Source organism: Haliaeetus leucocephalus, unplaced genomic scaffold, assembly GCF_000737465.1.
Source record: "Haliaeetus leucocephalus isolate CR32 unplaced genomic scaffold, Haliaeetus_leucocephalus-4.0 Scaffold848, whole genome shotgun sequence".
Classification (NCBI taxonomy): Eukaryota; Metazoa; Chordata; class Aves; order Accipitriformes; family Accipitridae; genus Haliaeetus; species Haliaeetus leucocephalus.
The window spans coordinates 17,530,388-17,554,985 of record NW_010973284.1 but is presented as its reverse complement, the minus strand read 5'-3'; the positions used below and the strand labels follow the sequence as shown (position 1 = coordinate 17,554,985).

Below are 24,598 nucleotides of genomic sequence, written 5' to 3'. Positions count from 1 at the left end.
CAGTCCCAATTCAGATATGGTTTAAAGTAAGCAAAACAAAACCAAACTACACACAAATACAGCTCTCAAAATCATTTAAAAATAAAACAAACCCCAGAATTTCTTCAAATTGTATTATAAATTACATTCTAGGCTATTCCTAGATGGTAAGATTCATCTCTGATGACCTCCAAACCTTTAAGTTTGCAGAAGAAGGAACAGGGTACCTATTGACAAATACATGGTTTAAAAAAAATAAAATGTTGTGCCTACAGAAGCAAACTGTCATTCTACAGAATTACTGTACAGCTTTACAGAAGTTTGGCACAGTTAATTCAAGAATGTTTTTAGTCAACACCTAGGATTTCTGATGTGATTAACTAGGAAAATGTGACAAAAAACCTCAACACTTCATATCAAATGGGTCATTTCTGTGATAAAAGAAAAAAAAGTATTACTGTAAGTTACACAACACATATACAGAAGAATTTTATCTCTTTACAATTAAACTTCGCATCCAAATAGCCAATGGTTAAAAATACTCTGAGGAGAGTTGCAGCACTTCTCAAAGGTAGTAGCAGCAAAGGAAAAAGCACTCCAGTAAGAATTATGCTGTTTCCACACATCATTTACCATACTAGTTTATAAAAAAAATTCCACGGGCAATTTAGAAGATGTACTATTGCATGTAATCTAACACAGCAAAAGTCAATCCTTCCCATTAAAATCAGAGAATTTTAACAATTTTTAAGATATTCTGTAGTCTTATAATACAGCATTTTAGATAAAATTATTTCATAAATTTCCCAAAATGGTTTGCATTCATATAAGGCAGAACAAAAAACAGTAAAAGACTTCACAGAATCAAAGCTAAATTTTTAGCCTTTCTTGCAAAAATTAAAAAGTTGTCAAGAAGGAAATCTTGATTGTTATTCCTAGAAGAAAACATAGAAACGTGCCAGGAAAATTGCACCATATCGGGAGTTTGGGGATTTTTTTGTTTTGTTTTCTAAAAAAAGAGAGATGTCAGTATTCACTGGATTTATAAAACACATTAATCTGAGAAACCTGAGTGAAACACTTCGAACACACTGGTGGACAACAAGCAAGTAACCAGTCTGCTCCATTCTAAATTCAGTAGCTTGTAACTGCTTAGAACAGACACGTGGAACTCATTTGTGTGAGCGTTTGCTTTTATTCCTCACCAGACAGGATCCGAAAAGCGTGGCCCTGGGTGTGCAGGCAGTGTGGCTAGGGAAAGAGTAAGGTCAGTACAGAGGTAATACCTTGTTTCCTTAAGAGGAGCATTCCATGGCAGAAATGTACACTGTTTCAGTGAACCAAAATTATTTTCATAGCAGAAATTTCATTTTATGTATATGATTTCTAGTCAGATTTTCCATTTCTATGAGTTTTGGCTTCCTCCTGTCCGATAAGACAAATTACTTTGTAGCATCCTTTTGCAATTTTGACCATCCACATCACATTCATCACATCCAAGACAACACTTGAGATCATCCAGGCGCTCTGGGCTGCAAATCCTAATCTCTGGAAAGCCTCTGTTCCAAATGAAGAAATTACATGGCTGTAATATATAGGCATGACGGCAATCCTCACCACGAAGAACACAACTGTCATCAGCACACCATTGATGATGTTGGCCTTTGAAGATTTGGGATATCCCAGTACTTCAAAAAACCACCTGCAAAAGAAGTGTTCACAGATACCAGGCAGACTTGAAGGATTTTATTTTTTTTTTTTTAATCATTTAATTTATTATTTGCTTCTATCCTTATAATTTCTAAATTATTGCAGTGTGTCTTGGCTTAGTTGCAAATTTTTCTGCTTGGCTACATTTTTTTCCCCACTTAAGCAGTGCGTGATATCCAGTACATTGCAGAATAGCATGTAGAAAATCCTCATTTGAATTGTAAGCCAGCTGACAACCAGTGTGCATTTCAGTGACTACAGTATAATACACTATAATTCAAATTCTCTTTTAAAATTATAAATACATACTTATTACTTGTTACTATAGTTTACACCAGTGGGCAACTAAAATTCTATTTCCTTCCCTGAAAGCAGTTCTAGCATTGTATTTGGATATGGTAATATAGATAGAGCTCTAGTTTCCAGTTTCTCAGGTTTGGATTTTTCTGACTGCTTCTGTTCAGCCTGAAACCAGAACTTCAGAACAAGACACTGTAAATGGCACTGGATCATGTCACAGCCAGGTATGTTATGCAATGAAAAAGACAAATCTAATAACCCCCTCTCCCACTACTACTACTGGGTTGTAAGTGGTCTTGGAAAAAAAAAAAATTCTTGCATATTAATTCCTTAGTAGATAGGCATAACTTATCTATTGCCTAGCACACAGAACCTGTGAGTTGAATTCCTAGAAAAAGGAACAACAAACTCCTCTAATTCTTTATCATTCACACTTAAGCCAGAATAAACACAAGGAGAAATTGTGCAACAATGGCAGGATAAAGACAGGACCACAGGAAAATTATTTAAATCACTGTATTCATGATGGGGGTTGGGGAGGGGAAGTGGAATAATCAGTTTATTTCCAAGAATATATAAGGGTAAAACTATTTAACAAAATAACAGTTGTAAAACTGGTTTTAAAATTAATTTTTAATTTAATTACCTACAGATTACAACCTAGGTAATTATAGATATACTAAAAAGATTTGCCAGACATCCAGCTCTACCAGAAACACTGCAGGAATTCATTAAGTGTGCAACTGAGACAATTAAAATCCAGGCCCTTGAGGTGGCAGTCCAGCCTAGAAGCATGATACTTCACCACAGAAACACTTTACTGGGATGATGAAGAGAGAGACCTGATATATTTGGTCAGACTAAGAATCAGAGCCTGTACTTTTGTTGATGTATACAATGCAGATTCCAAAAGTAATATAAAAAAAGGTTTTACAATAAACTGTGATGTGCCAGTATAGGTAACTGGACATCTGCTTAGCAACCTCCCTCTCCCAGCAAATTCAAAAAAATGAAAGTCAGTAAATGACAGTTATGATTACAATTTTACCCACCACAGTTCATAATTAATTACATAAATGCTGATACTAACATTAAAAGATCTAAATGCTTGGCATGGAGACAACTTCCAATTAGATATCCCTAACAACACACACAGGAAATACACAGACCACTTCTGAGATTAGAATATCTTTTTATATATTAATAATAGCTCTTCTGGTAATACTAAGAATGCAAACAAGAAACATAATGTAAGTAGTTCTCATTATCCACTACTTACTGTTGTAAGGGTCTGGTTCTCTTCAAATTTAATGAAAAAAAACCAAACCAAACCAAAAAAAAAAAACCAGCCCACATTCATACACTAATGAGATGTCATCCCTTAGTGCAAGAGACTATCTCCTACAGTGATTTCTGTTTTTCTGAGAAAGCAGTAAATGTCAGTATTCAAAGACATATGATCTCACCATAGGCGTTTTAAAAGTTTAATATATATTCCTTTTAATAGCCACATGTATCACAATACTTCCTAACACCACAGTCCGAAAGGTAAGCATCAGTATAGGTACCACTTAAACCCAGGATGAAATCCTATCTTGGTAGAAGTCAGTTGGGAGAACAGCCATTCACTAGGACATGAATTTCAATATAGAAACCTAGAATATAATACCACTTTTTTTCATTTTCTTACTCTCCTCTTGTATTACTAAAGTAAGTTTAAAGAAGTGTTTATTTACTCCTCAGTTTCTCTGTGCACACGGAGCACAGACTATGTTAGACTATAATCTCCTACTCAACATCAATTGTGCAAATGAAAGCAACCTCTGGAGAGCTTCATTATCACACCCTGCCCTCCTCTAAGTTGAATTTACCAAGCTAATGTTCGAAAGGGATCTCAGCACAATCTTTTTTATTTAGAGATCTGAAGAATGCTACAGTCTCATAAAATATTTCAGATTTTACAGTCACAATGCAGTAATGGGTAATACTCGGATACCCTGTTTGCAGGAGGATTACAGTTCCTATTTGCCTTACAAACCTTATCCTTTCTCTACTAGACATCTGGAAAAGAAAACAGATGCCACACGTGTAGGATCAGTAAAGTAGAAATACACCCCAAAAAGTATGGGTGAGGAACAGGTATCTGACAAACTGAAAGATCTGGTCCTACATTGCAAAAAAAATGGAGGAAGAGGAGAGGACTGCAGCACTGCCCTATACCAAAGCCCCTCTCCTGAGGTGAAGTCTTCCTGGGGCAAATCCCTGTCCCCAGCTGGGTCACGGTGGCTACACAGCAAGGAGAGAAGCCACCCTCCCCAGAGCACTGGGAAACTCCATGGACTGCTTTCCCTCCCTCTGGTACATGGCATTACCATGCTCCTTTTCTGATACTCACAGCAGCAATTCTAGTAGCAACACTATAACCAGAAGCCGTGGCAGGCTTCAACTCTCACTAAACTCTGCAAAAGAGCCTTCTGCCACTTTCTTCTCTGATTACAAGTATGAAGATTAACCATTCCAGACATATTTAGGTGTATTACTTTTTTTCTAATTTAAGTGCTCAAAATAATTTCCAGAACTATTTTTGAAAGTAAATAAATATTTGTATTAGTCTGTGTATTCATATGCATATATTAATATTAATCTGTATATGTGCAGTATTGCAAAATAAACTTCAAATTATCTAGGGCAATGCAATTCCATTCTAGGATTCTGATGACAATGTTATCTTGCTTCATTTCCTGGTCCATGATGCTAAAAAGAAATCCCTATTGAAAATGATGGCTTTATTATAATAATTAAATGAACATACAAAGGCTAATTAACAATATTAACTTTGTGAACTTTTTTGTTCAGCAGTTTCATAAAAATTTGGCATTTCATATGAAGGCTGGTCTACTCGAAAAAGGAGCGCAAGGGTGAATACATTAGTTATACTGTTGCAGTTATAGCAGCAAAAAGTTTTCATAGCAAAAAAGGTGTCCACATAGTAATCCTTAGTTCAATATATATAAATTCCCTTTCAGCAGACATTCAACAACAACAAAAAAAGCTTCCTCAGTGACAGGAATAATAATACAGATTAAAATTTAAAACAACTATGAAAAAATTCCCTAACCACTTACCGCTGATTGACAAAAGGAGTGGAGAACTCTGCAAGCAGACGGAAGTTTCCAAAATAAGCCAACAGACCTTTGCTCTGGTTAGTAAAACAAAATAGACATACGAAAATCAACAATGTAGATGTGAAATCTGGATTAAAGTCTTCAAGTATACAGAGAATGACACAACATCTCAACTTCTTTATTAAAACTGATAGTAAGCAAGTTTACCAGCTGTGGTCAACTTCCTTACAATTCAAAATCAAGTTTACTACAAAAGCTGCAATTGTCCTTCAGGTATCTCAAATTAGTAGTTTCTTACTTTAAATAAATCTTTAAAAAGACTTACAGTTCAGTGGCCACAGAAAGCTAGCTAGAAAAGACTGGCACAAGTAGTCATAAGTTATAATTATAATGCTACTGTTACTGTCTAAGAGAATTATAAGTATTTTGGACTTCTCAATGCTTAAACAAGCCCAAACAGAAACACTGTAAGCTAAAGAAAAACATCCCTGCATTGTTTTAGGAAGATAATTTGCCAAAGTGAAGATGAATTCCCAGCTCTTATTTGGCAGCAGAAAGGGTACATAAAGCCCTTTCTTCTCTCCTCCCCACTGCAGGGGAAGTTTCACCAGCTCTGTGACAGTCCCTGCTTTGCCCTGTGGGTTGGAAGAACAGCACATCTTCTCCATGCCAGTATCCAGATAACTGCATGGTATATTTCCACTGATAAGACATTGTAACTGAGCACTTTTCTCCAAGTGACAAAGTACAGCATATTCTCTGCCTTATCGTTTGGTTGTGCTGGAAACAGTATCCCATTACACAATGGCTGGGTAAGCAGCAGTTTGCAGATGTAGAGATAAAAAGATATTTTTTAAAATTTCAGTAGGTCTCCTGGACAACCTATGCAGTGTGTCATGATTCCTCTTTCCCCCACCAAGCATACTAATGCCCACTACTTCAGGCATTTTATGTCAGTTTGCGCTACACCAAAGAGGAAAATCAGCATTCTTAATCAAATTCTCTCCTATCTTCCAGAGCAATTTTTGCCATAAGATACTTATCAGTAACTTTCTCTGAAGATAAGAGAATGAGAGTAACACAGAGACATCCAAGGGCAGAGCTATACCCAAATAATAAGAACTGCTTTAAAAGAAATTCACACTAAGACTACGCTTTCTATTTACTCAAGAAACAAGTAATGAATTTTCTGCATCAGGGATTAGCCTTGGTAGTGGTATTTTCATTTCTCTAATATTCAGCTCTTACACACTTTCATCCATGATAATATTAGTAGATCTAATTATCGTCAACCCAAAACAGAGTATTTACTTGTCAGGATACTTCATCCTCTTTAAACCATTACATGGGAAATATGACAGTAATCTGGCATCTTGACATTTTTAGAATTGTAAGCCTGGGATTCACACAGTAGGCAGAGAAAGAAATGTGGTAAATGAAGTAAATTGTATTTTATAAGATTTCTTTATTTACTGAATGAGCTTTTCGGAAGAAATTCAGGAGCGTTATTCTGGAGGTCAATAGGATTTCTACAAAGTCACATAGGCGTCTTTGAGAAATCCCAGCAGCAGCAAAGAGTAACTAGGTTAGTCTTTATCCTAGAACAGTATCCTTCTCTTCCCCTTTTCCCTTCAATGTATGTACGCCACAGATATTTATAGATATATACAGTTAATCATCCACTGTTTCCCCACCGAAGTAACCTTAAACAAGAAGTCTCAGAGGATCAGTTTGTGTCATAACAGATTTTAAAAAAATAAATAAAAATTGAAAAAGAAGAAAAACACACCCCAAAAAACCACACCCAGCTGATAGTAGTACAGTCACCAGGGTTAGGGATCACTGACCTCATGGCCTTGCAAATACAATCACAAAGTAGAACATAACCACTTGAAAACATTTCCTTTTAATTTTCCAACTAAATATTCAGACTTGTGGTTTTGTTTGAAACCTCTTTCTACAACCATGTGAAAAGCCCCTCTGTCAAAGCCTCCCTACAGCAAAAACTGAGAAGAGTTTTAATTTCAGCAGTTACACATTTTTGTTGAAGGACTGTAACATTGAAAAGGCATGTACTTACCACAAATGACTGATAAAACCATTTAGAAAGTAATGATGATTGAAAATATAAATATGCCTTTCACAAAGCTAATATACCAACCAGTGAAGAATTTTTTTTAAACATTAAGCAAATGAGATCTATAAAAGCATTGTCTTCAATCTCATCTGCTTGTTATGTTACTGAAAAATACAGCACTCACCAGTACAAAATAGTAAGCATACAGAGCTGCCAAGTGATGTATTACAAAAAATTTGTCACCAATTGCCTTCCAGTAGTAAATAATAAGCAACAAATCTACAAGAGAAAAGAAATAATGATAAAGAACAACTTATTATACTACCATTGACCTCAGAATAGTGTTTCTCTAAGTTTTAGAGGTATAAATGCCAACATATGGCATCAGTAGAAACCCTCTGAATTCATTATCCCTGAAGAGACTATCTTTATCCTAAAGACTTTATTTTAGTCAAAGCATATAAGCAACAGTATTCTTCCAACAGTTGCCACAAATTATTGCCTCTACTTCCATTGATGTGTAAAGTAATAGTTTTAGCTGAAATATTTTGGAAAGAAAAAGTGGATCCCAAATCTTAGAGCAAGACTTCACACTTATGAACCCAAAAATTTGAACAAGTGACAAAAAAAAAAGGAGGGAGCAGCTACAGGGGACATAGCCACTATACAAATACACGCAATAAATGCGGAGATCTATTACGGGGAACTTCTGAATCAAAAAGTAGCTATATTAGCAAACAGGGAATCATTTACCAAGAATATTTTGCAAGGGGCACGTGGAATGAGAAGCATGTTTGCTTTATTTAATCAGAATTTTCTAGTTACTGCAGAAGCGATACAGTGGACCTGAGTTAGTGTTACAAGGAAAGCTTTGACAGAAAAGTTCTTTCTGCTCCCATGATGGTCTGAGATTCCAGAAGATTTTCTTTTCTGTACTGGAACAAGCGATTTCTGCCCCTACTTTCTCCAAATGAGTACTTTGGACTGGAATATTAGTGACCAAGGTTCCAAATCAAAGACTTTACCCCTGTGCTTTCTGTATCTCCAGTGAGTGCCTTGATCTCTTTTATATTAGCTATCCTCAGGCAGGACTCTGTATCATCTGACATAGCTGTTCCACTTCCTATTAATAATTAAACATTAACTATAGAAGGAAGTGAGAGAGAATGAGTGGCCAGGTTCAGGTCTCTGTTCAAAGGCATTCATTAATTCGTAAAGAAAGACTAATGCATGATTATTCAAAAATAGATACCAATGAATTTAAACATGAGAGCTGAAGTTCTTATGGAAAAAAACAGAGACTTAAACTAACCCACAGTTTAACTGAGTGTGCTGATCACCAGATCATCAGTTCCACTGGGGTAAGAAATGTAGTCTGAGAGAGATGATCAAGTCCACAGCCCCGTCTCTGACCAGAGACTCCAGCCTAACATGAGAAGTTTTCCCTGAAAATAGTCCAAGTCACAACAAGTTTTTGCTTTGATAAATCAGTATTATCCCCACACCCCATAAAAGAAAGCTCCAAAGCATTTTGTAGCAAAATTCCCATACCAATTTTAGTTGACAGTAAATAATTAAGAACACAAATCATATGTAGGGGTAAATGCCATACCAAGAAAATAATTTAAAATTTCCATGTTTTATACCCGACTGAATTTTGGCTTAAAGTGAGACTAAAAGGTGGGCAGACAAGATCCTATGGCATCACTTGCCTCAGCTTGTATTGAGGGTTACTAAAATTCTTCTGCCAGCATTCTGAGGTCACAGGAAGAAACAAACAATAAAAAAGCTACGAGTTGTAGACACCCTGAAGGGAATGAAGGGCACTGCTTTAACACCTTCTCAATTGGCTGAAGGACAAAACTGAGTTGGAGTTGGTGGTTGTGTATCAAACCATCATAAAGCCACACAGTGGCATTTTCTCAGTGCTTGGGGAGATATCATTCCATCTTTAACATCTGCTGGCAAGATCTTGTGATTTCACCACAACCCACAACTCCATTAGCAATTTTAAAAGCCACAGTAGAAACTGTATTGTATACACATATTACATCTCCAGCATAGTGGCTCAGTATAAATATATAGGCATAGTGACTCAATATAAATATACAGGTTGTGTGTGTTATATACACATTGCATAATTACCAGAAATGAGGTAGCCTGTAGTAATAGCAATATTCAGTTTCACAATTGAAGGGTCACCCCTGTAAACATACCAAAAATACATAGTTACAGCCCTTATAACAAGGTAATTTGCAAAGGACATACACATATCAAACACATAACATCCATCAGGTCACCTTATTCTTGGCCCATCAGTAAGCTGTTACGAGATTTGGTTAAGAAAGGTCCTAGTCATGAAAATGGATTCCTTCTCCACCCAGATATAAGACATCTACTAACTACCCTAATCAGAATTATCCCCTGCCTTGGCGTAGAGACTGCCCAAAGAGCCTTGCTACAGACCAGAACTGAAACCCAGCAAGTACCCTGAGCTGGCTTCTCTGGAAACAGAGGATAAGAGAGAACAGCCCAGTCAGTGTCTCAGCACTTTAACTGACACTCTGCATCTCCATTTTTGTTCTTCTGCCAGTGTTAAAACTTTGTTAAGGATGACAAAAGTATCTTGCTCAGCTGGTGCTTTTCATATTCATAAGAGGATGGATGCTTATAGGGATAAACAGAGTACAAGGAGACAGGAAAGGAATTATTTGCCAGTTCTTTGGAGTGAAGGAACGTTCGAGGAGGAATGCTTTTCAGAGTAGTTTCACACCTTCTGTCCCTTCCCTTTTGGTGCCAAACATTCAGCAGGCAAAGCTCTTAATAGCACACACACAATTTCAGTTCCTCTAGGATATTCAACAAACCCAAACTTGTGAATACAGCTCAAGAAAGGGAAGCATCCACATTACAGCAAGTAATATTTGTTCTTTCCTCCACTGTCCTCTGTGCATTCCTATTTTGAGGAGTTTGGTAAGCGTATCTCTTTTCCTTGCCATAAAGGCCATAACTTTCTTTTTCAACGAAGTTGTGCATCTAATCTGGATATGTTTTGTGTAAGTATGAAATGAGCTTCAAGTGACAGGTCTACAGATTTATAGAATGTGGACTGCTCAAGACAAGCTGTGAAAGCAATCTTTGTTGTAAACCTTTAGAGAAAAAAATTAATATAACTATGCTTACAGCCACCTCCAATACAAAGTCTACCTCAGCTAGAAAGCAGTAAAATGCTATTACTTAGCTGTTATTTTTTAATCCTATTGGAATGAAGCAGCGGAAGAGATTTCCTGTATTATTACAATCTGTTCGCTAAATTTTAAAGCTTTCTTAGCATCTAAAACTTACTGCTTCCCTGAGCAAGAGGTGGCTTACAGAAAAATAGAAGGACTCACAAAACCAGAATTCTGCCATTAGGTGAGGGAAAACATTTCCAGGAGAGCCTGGAGCTCACTCCATCTCTTAAGATTGGCCATAGAGGCTCTCTTAACTACAAGTGCAGACAGGAACATTTCTCCATGGCTTCAAAACCTGGTTTCATGAGCTACGTAGGTTGTGGGCTGAGTGCTTCTTTAGGTGTAGCTCTTCTGAAAGTCACAGCTAGACACAGAGCACAGACAGATGTGTTCTCACAACTTTAGCAGAAACTCTGTAAATAGTTACAGCCCTCCCATTAGAGCCCCCAGCTGTGGCAGCAGCAACATAATGAAACTTGTAAGTGCTCCCAACACACTTCAGCACATTACCAAGATTTAGCCTGTGCTCAAGAACCTTCATAGTCTTCTCCAGAGAAGATGCAAAGGACTGAGTATATGAAGTTGGTTCTTTGATATTCGTAAACATGACTTGACTGGATGAGACAGGGAATGATTCATTTCCCTTCATTCTTTCCATGAGAACGGTCACCTTGCAGCAAACCTTCCCTAGGCTTTCTAAAGCAACACTTGAACAACATATATGGCTGCACTACCAATCTGTCATGTCCCTTCAAGAAGAGTCCATGTTAGAATCCCAAATTAATCTCAATTAATGCAAAACTTCAAATTTAGTCTAAAATCTTCTGGATTTTCTGATCTATCTCCTTGAATAGGAAATGCAGTGGAGCTTATGAGCCCTGATGTTTGCAGCCTAGTTTTGATGCAAGCAAGAGCCAGGAGTGACAAACAGGGCGTGACTTGAATAAGCAAAAGGGAAGAGCTATTTCTTTTGTGATTGGTAAGGAGGTATGTGTGGCAAATGAATTACACATGAACATGGACAGGCAGATATAACAAACAAAAGTCCACATGACTGACTTTCTTCAAACCGTTTTGCAGATACAAAGTCATACAAAATGCTAATCAAATGCCAGACTTCAAAAAGTCTAATGACTGTAAAGTGGACAGTCATATGAAAAAGCCTGCTCTTCTGTGAAGCTAGAACTTAATTCACTTATTTATATCTTCTCCCTCTCCTTATCTGATCCCTACCACCTCCACATTTTCTACTGTGTTATTCTCACCACCTCAAGAACAATTTCTACATAATCTATGTTACTAAGTCTGTATTACATATCAAAAAAAAGGCAAAGTGTTATGAGAAATCCTAGACCATCAAAAAAGGTATACATACACAAGACTGATGCTTCCCTGTAACTTACCAATGCTCCAGTCTTTATTATCCTTTGTTAGGATCTATCGTATCTAGTTTCAGCCATTACCTGACAGTAATACCACATCCTCTCTCCACTGAACCCAAACCCTTAGTAGCAGGAGTCCTGATCCCTTTCAAGACATATGGGTATCATCACCACCATGCATTTAAGCTTTGCATGAACCCAAAAGTTAAGCTGACACATGTAGAGGCTCAGAACTTGTGATTTTCCATTATAGATATAAATATCTTTAAATCCCACAGAAAAGAACTGATTGGATACTGTCAGACAGTCAATGACTACACAAAGATGGTGGCAATAACTAGAGGGAAAGAGTGTCTGTATCAAAACCTTCCCAGTAGTCTAAAATCAGAGCATCTGTGTAATGTTTTCAGGCTACCTGGATTAGAACAGTGCAAGAAAGCTGTGTGAAGGATTCCTGAACATTTACATACAAACTACTGAAACTAGATTCACAAATGTTTCTTGTATTGTTAATAAGAGACTCCTACAGAAAGGCTTATGCATCCTTCATATCTGTAAATGACCAAGTCCCACAGCTTATGCGTACATTTCAAAAGGGCATTAGATTTCAAGACTGAGCAGCCTTGCCACAGTCCATCTGGCATTTCCCTTTTTTTTTTTTTTTCCCCTCTTCAGTCTTATTCAATTAAAAGCAAGACTATGTGGATTCAGCTATGAATCAACTTAAAAATGATCAGCAATTTAAGAGTTAACATACAGCTAAGCCATAAAACAGACTGGAAAAAGAAAATGGTTAAAGCTCTGCATGTTCAACTGAGGCTTTAATTATTGTGTACTGGGAACCAATATGACATATGGGGAATGCATAGACTAATGCCAGCCATCTCATTTTTTAAGAGTATTGTAAAAGTCAGCCTTAGAAGAAAAAGTATATCTGCAAATTCTGAGGAAACCACCCTATGATTCTGGCTTCGCTGGCAGAGGAAAGCCTAACATAAAGTTGTATTTTACTTACAGGATGCCTACAACTACTTGTAAAGCCATGGGCAATATTGTTTGGTCTTCCTTTGCACTTAATCATTTGCATGAACTTGAATTCAAATCATTGCATCTGTCTTAAATACACTAAGTGATACTTCACACATTTTAAAATTATTAGTTCAATAACTAAAAATACTGATTTCCACATCTCGCATGTGTTCTGTGCACTTTTAATTAACAAATTCCTGAAACCACTAAGATAATTTTGACTGAGAAACAATTTACAGAAATACTGCCATGAAATGAATCTGAAGCTTTGATTTAAAACACAAAGATTAGCTATACTTACACTAGATTTTTAAATATATATATAAAGCCTTCCAAATGTAAATAGAACCACTGATAGCAATCATTGTAAACATATCCAAACAGAAGAAATTAATTAGAAGCAACAGTAGAAATACAGAATAAAATTCCCCCAAAGGAAGAAGGATTTTGTCTTTTAAGATTTACTGTTTTTACATAATCTAGGATGCTAAGGCTCCATAAGCAAGATTAAGTTTTCAATGCAGTACACAAAAATATCTAACATAACTTTTCTGAAATTTGCTAAGAACAAAAAGTAGTTCGATTTCTGCTTAATTTGAATTTTTCCTGGAATTATACCAGGAAAATTTAGTAAATGTGAAGACTCAGTTTATTTATCATTACCAAGAGACTTTTATTTCTGCCATTCATGACTTCTTTTGTACTGTTTAGAACAAGGTCTACTCAAACAAACCAGGATAAAAGCTTCTATCTGATAAAGCTTACCACAACACACACTGAGAGAGTTATAATAACATGCTGCTTTTCAACATGGTTAACAGTATCATAAGATATTCAGACTGTATTTGGTCTCTCTAAAGATACCAGAATGCAATGAAAAAAAATCCAACAATTTAATCATGTATCACTACACACAGAAGAGGCCAATGTTGCCTAAATTTGTGTTATGGATTAGTGTTACATTTATTAAAGCCACATAAGTCAGTGGCTGCGCTTCAAGTACCCAATCCTGTCTAGTCCACACTGCATTGTCATTAATTTACAATATCAAAAGAGCAGAAGAAGCATCGGATGTTAAATTTATGTAAGTTTAAACTGACTCACAGTGTGGTCTTTTGACAAGTTTAAAAACAACAGGCTATGACAGAAATATGAAATTAAACTTAAAGTAGTTAGTTAGTCTTCAGGAAAAATATGGGCTCTTCCTTCTATAGGGAAAGAATTCCAGAGGGTGAGTGAAATGTCAAAACAACAATAGCAATCTATAATTGACTTGACTAAAATGAAGCCATCATGTTCCTCCTCCCTCAAAAAAGTGTGAAACAAAACAATGTAACTAGAAATCAAGAAAAGATAAGCTTAATATAGAATATTGTTAACCAGAAAAAATATTAGAAGTCCACTTGTTAAATCTTCCTATTGCTTGTTAAGACAGCACTTGAAACTTTCATACTTTTTTAAAAACAAAGATTGATAGAAGCTTTACGGGAGGCAAAAATATAAATATCTTAATTTATCAATTTAGACATACACATTTTATACATTTAATAGGCCCCTCCAGGTTTTTGCCACACACACACTGCGGACCTGCAACAGCATTTCAGTTTCACTTTAAAATTATTACAGTAAATAGCATAGTTTCAGTCATGCCAACTTACAGTTACACTCTTGGTTCTATACTTTAGTAATTTAATATGCTATCTCAAATCAATTGCTTGTATTTTATCTATTCCACTTCAGAGACACAATGCACTAAGACATTAATACTGACAAAATAATTTGGAATTATCAAATAGTACAGACATAAAAATGGACACATCACAACTGCATATTTTAATAGGGAATGAAACAATTATTTCAGTAATTAATACACTGCAGGATTTTTTTTTTCCTTCTCAATTATGTTATTTTATTGTGTAAACAAAACATACATGTAAAATGCCTTACCAGAGATGGTCAGCATTAACAGCGTCATCATACAACAAAATATATAGGCAAAACCCACCAACCACCAAGGCATGGAATGTGGACACTGTCCTGAAAAAGAGATCACAGTCACAAGGAGGTACTGCCATTCATAATTTTCTATACTGTGCTTAAGCTAGGATGTTTCCAAAGACATTCTCAACTGCATTGATACCTCTGTGGAAGCAATCATCTCTTCTTTACACTATATCCAACCACCTACACAATGACAGGTGAGAAAAACAGTCAAAAAAAAGGAATATACTAGACTGAAAGGGGGCAGGGGCGTGCACGGTCAAATAGAAAGTAGGGTCTTAAAGTAACCGAGATCTACGTTTTCCTCCGATTATCCCATATATTAATGAATCCTTAAAGACAATATGACATCCAGTTCTTTAACAAGTACTTACTGTATTGTCCCATTTGCTGGAAAATCTTGAATATGAAGATTTCTTATTCAGATTGGCCCATGAGTCCTGCAGCAGCAGGCTTCTCCTTTCAGGCACCAAATTAACAGATAACCCATAATAAATCTGCCAAGTTCAGGTTTTGGAAACAGGGGCATTAAATGAAAAATCCCATCAAGGAAAGTTTCAGAAACAATTTCTAGTGCATTTGAAGTAGATTCTGGTTTTCAAAAAGAAAACTTGTATAACAAAAGGTTGTAGCTGAATATCTGAGGTATAACAGCTACAGGTTCATATGAACTAGCAGCTTGCAGCTTTATTTTATACTCGTCTTGTCCTATATAAAGTCACAGTAATCAGAGTTGCCTTGTCCACACTTGGGTACTAAACACTTTTTTTCCCCAAAGACATCAGTCTCAAGTGTACAGGCTGCATGCACACTGTAGATAAACTCTGAATGTTAACAAGCACTTAAAGAGAATTACCTATTTACAGAGACCCCAGCAGGGTTTCTGCCAGCACGCATGCCAAGGCCATTCCTGCCCTTTTGAGTCCACATGTATTCTTGGAAGGTAGAACAATGCAATGGGCACGGGTCCAAAATGTGTAACCTTGTTCCTCTAGCCATGGGTTTAACACTACTATAAACTGCACCTAATACTGTGTAGCTAGTGTCTGCTTTCCTTCTTTTCAAGTGTGGCTAGGAAGAAAAAAAAGTTATGCTCCAAAATAGCTCTACTAAATCATGGATACTATTTGAAAGAGGAGAACTCGTAAGTTCAACGCTGTGTGATCAGAAACACCTCTGCAGCATATTCACAGCATTAACAATATGCACACAAATGTATATATGCTGTTAGTTATTAGTCTTGTCTTTGTACATATTGAATACATGCATTTGGAAGTTATTAATATTTTAAGTGTGCATAAGTCACTCCCAGGAGTCTAAACTCTACCATGTAAGAGTTGAAGAAAACACCTTACTTCCTGTGGAAGACTTTGCAAAGAAAGTGCAGGTTATAATCCCTAGTCTGTTCCCAGAAGTTATATTATCATCTATTGGCATTAGAAGATTCTGTAACTTTTCATAAAATAAGTCTATATTTACGATTTGTTTAAAGAGTATCATCATGCTATTTTCAGCAGCTTTTTCAACAGCATTCCAAAAAATGAATGGAGGTTAATATAATGTGAATAGTCAAATGTCACAAGCTGGATGACAACATTTACTAACCATTATAGCACAGGCTGCTTTTTTTTTTTTTGCTTTTTTTTTAACAAAAAAAAGAAAATTTAGTTATCAGAATGTTAATGATAATTAATAGTTTAGTTAAGATGTCTACTCTTGCAACACAAAATTAACAGAGAGCTAGGAACTTTGCTTCCTTTTTAAAACAAAGGATGGCATATAATATTAGTGTTTGAGAAATACCTGGAATTTTTGAACTTTAGGAGAAGATAATGCTGGAAGAAGTAAAATTTGTCCTAGAATATAGCTCATTAGTTTACAGTTGCAGTTTGTCTCAGGAGTGGCTGTTTATCCAAACCTTAATGTTTAGAATACAAGCTATGCACAAGCACAGCACTTGAAGGGGGAGGGGGAAAAAAAAAAAAAAAAAAGGCAGATTTTCTCCTTGACTCTGGACTTTGAAGTTTCTCCATAGAAGAGGGGACAGAAGAAGGGAAATAGTGCAACACTCCATTTTAATATGGAATCTGGGTCAAGCTGTCAAGCTCCGTACATTTGCTTGAAATTACTGTCAAAGCTTGCATCCTTTAACTCCTCATTAAACTGCAAAGAAAAAAGTTGCACGGATAAGTTGCATACTAGTTCCTTTATTATTGAAAATATATATATATTTTTTTTTTTGCAACTGCTTAATAGCAGTACAAACATATTATAGAAGAGATGACAGGAATTTATGCACAACTAATTAAAGAGTTATGCTACATCTGTGTCAAAGTATATTTTTTAAGTCAGTTTGGGAGTCTGCATACTTAAGATTCCAGAAGCAATTAGGTTTTTGGTTCTTACTTCTTGGAAGGTCAGCATGAACAAATTGACAGTATGGAAAACACAGTCCAGAGTTGCAGCAAAAATGCTTGATTACAAAACCCTCTGAACTGTAACAATGTATTTTCAATGCTACAGCTCATTTCAGGCAGATGCCCTCTTCCAGACCCAGCTGAGCTGATAAAAATGCACAACCATCCTCTGTGCCAGTTTCCTTCAGGACTGCCAACAGAACCATTTGTGTGAGCACTGCCTACACCAGTTTAATACAGGACAAAATAACAACCATCTACTTTTAAATCATTTAAGTCAACCCAACTCATTTTACTGGGAGACAGTAACCTTCTCCACCTGCACAGCTGTCTGCAGAGTACATGTAGGTCCATCTACATTCTCTGAACATATAAGATACTCCTTGGTGTGTCTCTTCATTTTGGTGAAACACCGGAGTGATGAGGCAGCTTGACAAAACATTGTGTTTGATCAGCAGTGTTAACAGTCAACCTTTTGTAGAAATGCAAGCACAGTTAGCCTTGCTTTCACTTCATGCCCTGTGTTTCATGCCTTCTAACTCTAGAACTGGATCTAGCACTGGACCACAACTCATCTGTGTGCTAACATCTACATCCTGCTAACAACCCCAAGAAAAAATGTAGAAAGAAGTAAAAAAGGACACAGCCTGGGGTGCTGTATCAACTTGAGTAGTTAAACACCTTACTACAAAGTAGCCCAGAGATTACAGAGTAGCTTATTTCCAGCACACTTGTGATGTGTGAAACAATTCATAAATTGTTATGCAAAGCACTACAATTTAGCATAGTGCTACCAGGCATGGCCTAAGTTCTCAGAAAGCCTATTATGCAGTTCAAGGGTCACTTGACATGGCTTAGAGACAAAAGTTTAGCTCCAGCATAATAACAGTTTAGTTTAGTTTCCCTGTCTGCCTCTATTGTCAACTGTAAAATAGAGATAAACCTAAGGTGCACTGATATCATGAACTGGCAGCCTACAAAGTTGTTCTGGCAGATAGGTAATTATTCAAAGATCAAACAGAAATTAAGATGGTGCCTTTAAGAACACTGCAGGTGAACATTTGCTAAATGGAAGGGCAAGACTATTTGAGTCGCTAATGCTGCCTAGAACAATGGAAACAACTTTAAAAGTATCCACCTGATTTTTTATATTGCCTTTAAACAGCACTGAGGAGGAACAGTGATACCACTAATACATTTTGAGTGCAGTGACAACCATACAGTAACATTTTTGAGCTTCAAATTTGAGAAACACCTGAAAAATATTTTGAAGTTGTAATAGCCTACTCAAGCATAAAGTTATACTGTATCAATTCACTTCAACCGGAGAAGCTTGTGTACTGTATATACCCTTTCAGAGTAGTACATTTCAAATAAAACATCAGTGATAATCCCATTTACAATTACTACCCTGTACTTCCTTTATGACTTAAAAGAGAGGAAAGTACCCAGGAAAGATTCACAGGGTTGAACAAGTTTCCAATAGCGCTCTGTCTGAGAAGACAAGTGTAATGCAGGTGGATCCATTCCCAGTGACAGTACTCCAGAAACACAAATGGAGTGAGGAAGGTTTTTAGCTTGAGTTTCCACAACTATTTCCTGAATGTGTACCCTGTGTCTGTCAGGACTTCCCCATCTTCTTGCAGTCTCCTTCCCCACCAACACACAGATGTACCTGTCTAACGCCGCCTTACTCCAATACTACACCAAAGATTTGCCTAATTTCTTGGAGAACCATAACTTATATAAAACAGGTTGCAGTGTAGTTGCACCAGAACAGAGAACAATTTGCTTTGCACCCAAAAGCATGACCATACACTAGCATTTAGATCATGGAATAAATTGCAATAGTTTCAATTTTCATGTATGTTTGCAGGAAGGGAATTTTGTACCTCTTCTCTTTACTAGAAGTGTCACAGAGAAGCCATTTAAAACTAATCCACTCAGCTTATTACCTCTCACCAGTCACTGTTTTTTTTACTGACTTTCACTTGGTCATCACTGTCTAACAAAGCATTTAATGTACAAGTGTTTGTAACGATGTGTGTTCAAGAAGGGGCTTCAGCATTTTACATTCAGAATTTGTCAAGTGCCTAGAAATGTCCCTCTAATCTTTACAGATGTTTAACTAATAACATTTTCTGCAGTTTTATATATACATACATAGGTGGCTCAGATGTTGACAATTTCAGGTAGGTCATTAGCTGTAGTTTGTTTTGAACACTCTACCTTGAATTCCATTCGATCTTCCTTTTTTGGCTGAGATTGTTAAAACCAGGTGTTATTCGTGTTGACACCCAAGAACTTAAAACATGGAACAGCAGCTGAAATACAGTAAAACTGGCAAGAGCAATGCCAATAGTCAGGTTGCTGAAGGAAGCCATTGTTCTTCAGCCTGTGAAGAGAAGCAGAAGGTAATTTCAGTCTATTCTCCATTTGACTATTTTAAGCAGCCACAGAAAGTGGGTTTTGACAGCTAACTTAACAACAGAAATATTATTCACTAAAAGTTTCATCCTGTTCAACATTTCTACTTAAGCCTTAATAGTATAAAAGTATCCCCAAACTTTTATATGTAAAAGTTGCATTTTGGTTTGGGGGTGGGGTTTTTTTTAAATATTTGCATACTATACATTCTCGTTGCCAAAAGTTGCATGTATTTTATCTACACAGAAAGGGCAGGGAGGACCACCGACCAGTGCAATCGCCTGTTCAGAAGCCTCCACTCCTGTCCCAAGAAGCTCCAAAGTTAAAACTCATCTCATTCTTACCAGATTGACTGCTGCCAACGGGATTTGAAAAAGCAACAATGAAATCAGATAAACACAGTAGAGAGATTTTCAGGTCAGACTCAGGAAGTAATAGCCTCAACACAGCTTCATGTTTGGATACTTTACAGAGACAGCAGTTCTCAATTTGCACTTTATTCACAGTTGAGGGCTTCTCTGTGATAGCGCGTAGGCTATCCTATTTGAGCTTTTCCGTCTTCACGTGAAACTCTAAACTTTGCACAATTTCAGAGCACACTGAAAAGCTTCCTATCATCAGAGCTAATGCACTTTTCAGATGTTAGCTATTTCATGAGGTCTAAATAAATAGCTAAACAATTCCAAACATAAATGTCAGTCTCTAAATGCTTCGGTCATTTCTCCTGAGTCGCCAATTTTGCAAGACAGAATGATATTTTCCCAGAAGCCACAAACTTCTGACATACATCTCTGGTTTGATGGCGTCATGAAGTGTTTTATATTCCAAGACAGGCAAAGGTTACAAACTCATAAAAAGTCAATTTGTATTAAGTTGAACAGAAAAAGGAAAAAAAGCCAAATAGTTTCATTTAAAATATTTAAATAATTATTTTAATAGCCATTTAAATAACTGCTGTCACTTATTTTAGTTTTACTGAAGAAATTATATAAAAATAAAATGAAGACTTAGAGGCTAGCATAATTTGATGTTACTGCACCAGCCTAATGGTCAGCAAAAACTGATACAATTATACAATACACTTATGTCCACCTTCATTTCACATGCAGTATAGAATGAGGGAACATGCCTTAGATTTTTGAAATTGTATCTGCATTGCAGATGGAAAGAAACTTGAACTTCAGGGGAAAAAAAAAAAAAAAAAAAAGAAGAGTCCACCAGTTAAAATAATAACATTTTAAAAAACTAGGTACAATATTCTCACTTGGTGGTGTAAATGGTGAGTATATTGAAACACAGTTTGCATTTAAACTTAGAACTTTAACAAAAGGTGTATTACAGATCAGGAAAAAAACCAACAACTTCTGTCTTCAAAGATTTCTAAGCAGAAGGTTCAATGATCTCAAACTTTTTTCCCTCCTCCTCTTTCTTTTCTTTTTTTCTTGCCCAGAATTGAAGAGTAAAAAGAGAAAGTGAATTATCTGAAAACTTCCTCCGACTAGTACCCACAGGAAAAGCTACAGCTATAGATGTAGAATGCAGGACAAATAACAGCAGATTTGCTGAGTGAAATCGGCATCCATTTCATATGGATTTCAAGTGTTTACTTCAGACCAGCTTTAAGCCCGTCCTAGGGACTCCGCAGCTGTTAGATCATATTTGATGTGCTCTTTGGGCCTATCTTCCTGCTCAGTTTAACCCAAAAGGAAACCAGCTGCCTGCTCTGGGACAGCTATGCAACACAAACCAAAGCGGAGTAAGTGGGGGTGATCAGAAGATTCAGTTCCTAAGGGTGTTTTTAATCCAAACTAAAATTTTAATGTACACATGCTACAGTGCATTGCAACAAACTCTGGTTCGTTCCAGTTGTTTATGTGATGACCTGTTCTAGTTCAGCAGCATACTAGTCTTGCATACTTTTTAAAGTTAGTCTATTAAAACTTCCAATTCCAAATACTATCCTGAATATTCAGTGTTCTCAAGTACTTTTTACACTGTTCTCCACATACTTCTCCATTTGCCTCCACTGACCAAGAAGATACAAAATACAAATCAAATTTTATGCACTTTTTAGACAGTTTAAAGTACTAGAGACAATGGGCATTAAGCTTGATTTTCTAAAACTTTTCCATTTGAAGGAATAAAACAATCAACTCAATTTTATATCTTCCAGTTTAAACTCGCTGATAAGCACTGTACAGTGTCCATTCCAGATTCTACTCCTGGGGCCAAAACTTTGTTATTACATCATCTCATTTGTAGTAAGCAAGTCCTCTCTTCGACCACGTAAGGAAAAAAAATCAGTTGGTTTAATTCCTAAAGTGAAGGAAGCCAAAATGCATGTTGAAGACAATTCTCTTCAGAAAAATGGTAAAACCACTGAACGTCAGTCACACCTACTTCATTCTTTTGACTAAAATATAGCAAGTCTTATGATGCTACCAACTTTATCCATCTGCAATGACTATACTAGTACCTCTGACTGTCAAAGACACCGACATAACCTCCTGGACAAGAGAAAGCCGTGTTTTATTTTGTTTCCTTAGTACCAGAAGATTTTATAAGTGACATTTCAGTGTGTGACAGGTGTTCATTTTAGTACAGGAGATTATGGAATTAAACAAAAAACATCCCAACCATCCCTTGCAATAAATGCATTAGAAGAGCTAATCCTTCTTCTAAGAAGCCTGTACAGGGAACTCATTTTAAGAAAAAGTACTTGTGTGGAAAGTGCATGATCTGACTTTCAGAAGTATTATGTACCTGTATCTGTCAGAAGTTTTAGCAGCAAGTAGAGAACCATGATGCCCACAAAGGAGAAAGGTATGATGGTAGCAGAGAAGAAACTAGTCACCCAGCCTCTGTGTTTGGTCTCACGGATACTTGTAAGAGTTTTGCAAGACTGATTTCAGAAGGTGATTTCATATATGCTTATCAAGATGCTGTTTAAGTACATTAACTACCAAATCCAGGAATAATTTCATGTTTTACTTAGGCAAATTTTAAAAGTGCTGTATTTTAATTCAATTCAAGGACCAGGTGTAAACACAGTGTTTCATGTGAGATGGAAGAATAGTTCAGCTATAAACATTTCCTCATATCTCTAAGTTGTTTTCAGCTATATCCTGTTTAACATGAAAATTAACTGTTGTTTACCAGATTTTCTTTTTATTTAAAAGAAAATTTATGCATGTTGTTGAACCAAAGCTTATCACTTAAAAGAAACTTAGTAAGCTTCCAATTATATACGATTTCTTTGCCCTGAGGACAATGGCCAAAACCAAAGGTGGCTTAAACTATACTGTGTTTTTCTGCCCCAGTATCTTTTTATAGCTGTCCAGCAAAGTCTGATCAAGATACAGAACTTCATGGATTATATATGAGCAGACACTTTATCGCCCAAACTGCATAGTCATTGATTACCATTCAGTCAGCTGATAGTTTTTGAGCTAGTAGAAGAGCTGGGTGGGGAGGGAGGTTTAGTGTAACTACTTTGTAATCCAGGAAAAAAAGTACTATATCCAGGTAGGGTTTTCACCATTAGTTTTTTAGCAGTGGTCTTTTCCTGGCTTACCCAAAATTACTGTCTTAACCATTCAGTTTGACAGTAATTACAAGTGATCAGAACTTGACTCTTGCAGCTTTTCAGTGTAGTCTTTAAGTAAACAAATATCAGCAAGCACTTGAAACTAACAATTTGCAGCAAGCTATTACTTACACATGTCTAGCGCAGTATCAAATTGCTCTATTGACCCCAGCAATTTTGAAAAAGCTAATAACACAGCTTTTCAATCATACTCAGTAAGAGCTGAAAATAAGCTCTTTTCATCTGCCATTAACATGCTGTGGTTTTCCTGCAATTCTGTTTCTGCTTGAAATATAGAAGAAGAAAACCCCAACAATATTAAGACTCAACATTCATTCACCCCAATATGAAACCATCATGAACTTTTAAGAGAAACGAGTCAGTACTTAACTGAAGGAAGATAAAGGAACAGAAGAGTTACCAAGTGTTGTACCATCAATGGCATTTAGCATCTATGTTCTCCTCATTTCACTGTTTCCACTTCAATTTTTCACACCATAAAAGTAAGAAATGCAACCGTATAGCCACAAGACATAAGAAGGAAGTGTAGAGGAAGGTGTAAGGCCCACAGCCCTTACTTTCTTCAAGGATGAGTTGGATCAATTTGCAAACAAGATTATACCCTAAAGCTGCTAGTGATACCAGGACATCCCATTCAGCCCTACCATCTCATCTGTTTAAAACTGAAAGCCAAATCCAATCGTTGTAAAACTTGCCACGCTAATTTGCAGAGAGCAACGTGGGACTACTGACTGTTTGCATGTTTTATAATAAGCCTAGTAATAAAACATCTGCAGTGCTTGAGTTTTGCTGTGTTGCTGGTTCTGAACGGTAGTGTCTATTGCTCCAATTAGATTAGACGTACTGCGTTTGGTATCTTACCTAGCTCAGTAAGCAGCATTAAGGAGAAACGCAACAAAATTCAAGCTACTCGCATCATAAGCCATTCCCTTTTCTACGCACGGCTGTTCACAGCCCAAACTCCACTTCGCTTTCTGCTTTTAAAACACCAAAGCAACTAGCAGATCAGGCACCCTTTTTATAAGGGCAGGGTAAACAGGGTGAGCTGTGCGCTGCGGTATCATTTACCTACATCAGTTTCCTCAAACCCTGCAAGAAGTTTGCAGTCGCAAAGCAACAAGGAGGGGAACCCCCCCCCCCCCCAAACTCGGAGGAGGTACCGAGCCGCAGGGCCGCGGAGGGACCCTAACAGGCAGACTCCCGCGCAGCGCTAACCAGAAGCCGCCGGGCGCTCCCCCCGAGCCGGGCATTACCTAGCCTTCCCCGTCAGCCGAGGCGCCCGCCCTTCACACCGTGCCCGCCCGCGGCGGT

General features: G+C 36.9%; 1 protein-coding gene across 4 annotated transcripts in view; it reads right to left on the bottom strand.

The window, feature by feature from the left end:
* Window positions 1-1,029: 1,029 nt before the first annotated feature.
* The window catches only part of TMEM56 (transmembrane protein 56), a 39,021-nt gene continuing 15,452 nt past the window's right edge, over window positions 1,030-24,598 (bottom strand). For all 4 annotated transcript variants that reach the window (XM_010582664.1, XM_010582666.1, XM_010582665.1 and 1 more), the window contains 6 exons: window positions 19,483-19,648; window positions 14,783-14,872; window positions 9,337-9,395; window positions 7,376-7,470; window positions 5,115-5,188; window positions 1,030-1,681 (listed from right to left, as the gene is read on the bottom strand). In XM_010582664.1, coding sequence (XP_010580966.1) covers window positions 1,366-1,681; window positions 5,115-5,188; window positions 7,376-7,470; window positions 9,337-9,395; window positions 14,783-14,872; window positions 19,483-19,637 — 789 coding nt within the window. In that variant the 5' untranslated portion in view covers window positions 19,638-19,648 and the 3' untranslated portion in view covers window positions 1,030-1,365. The remainder of the gene's footprint in view (window positions 1,682-5,114; window positions 5,189-7,375; window positions 7,471-9,336; window positions 9,396-14,782; window positions 14,873-19,482; window positions 19,649-24,598) is intronic.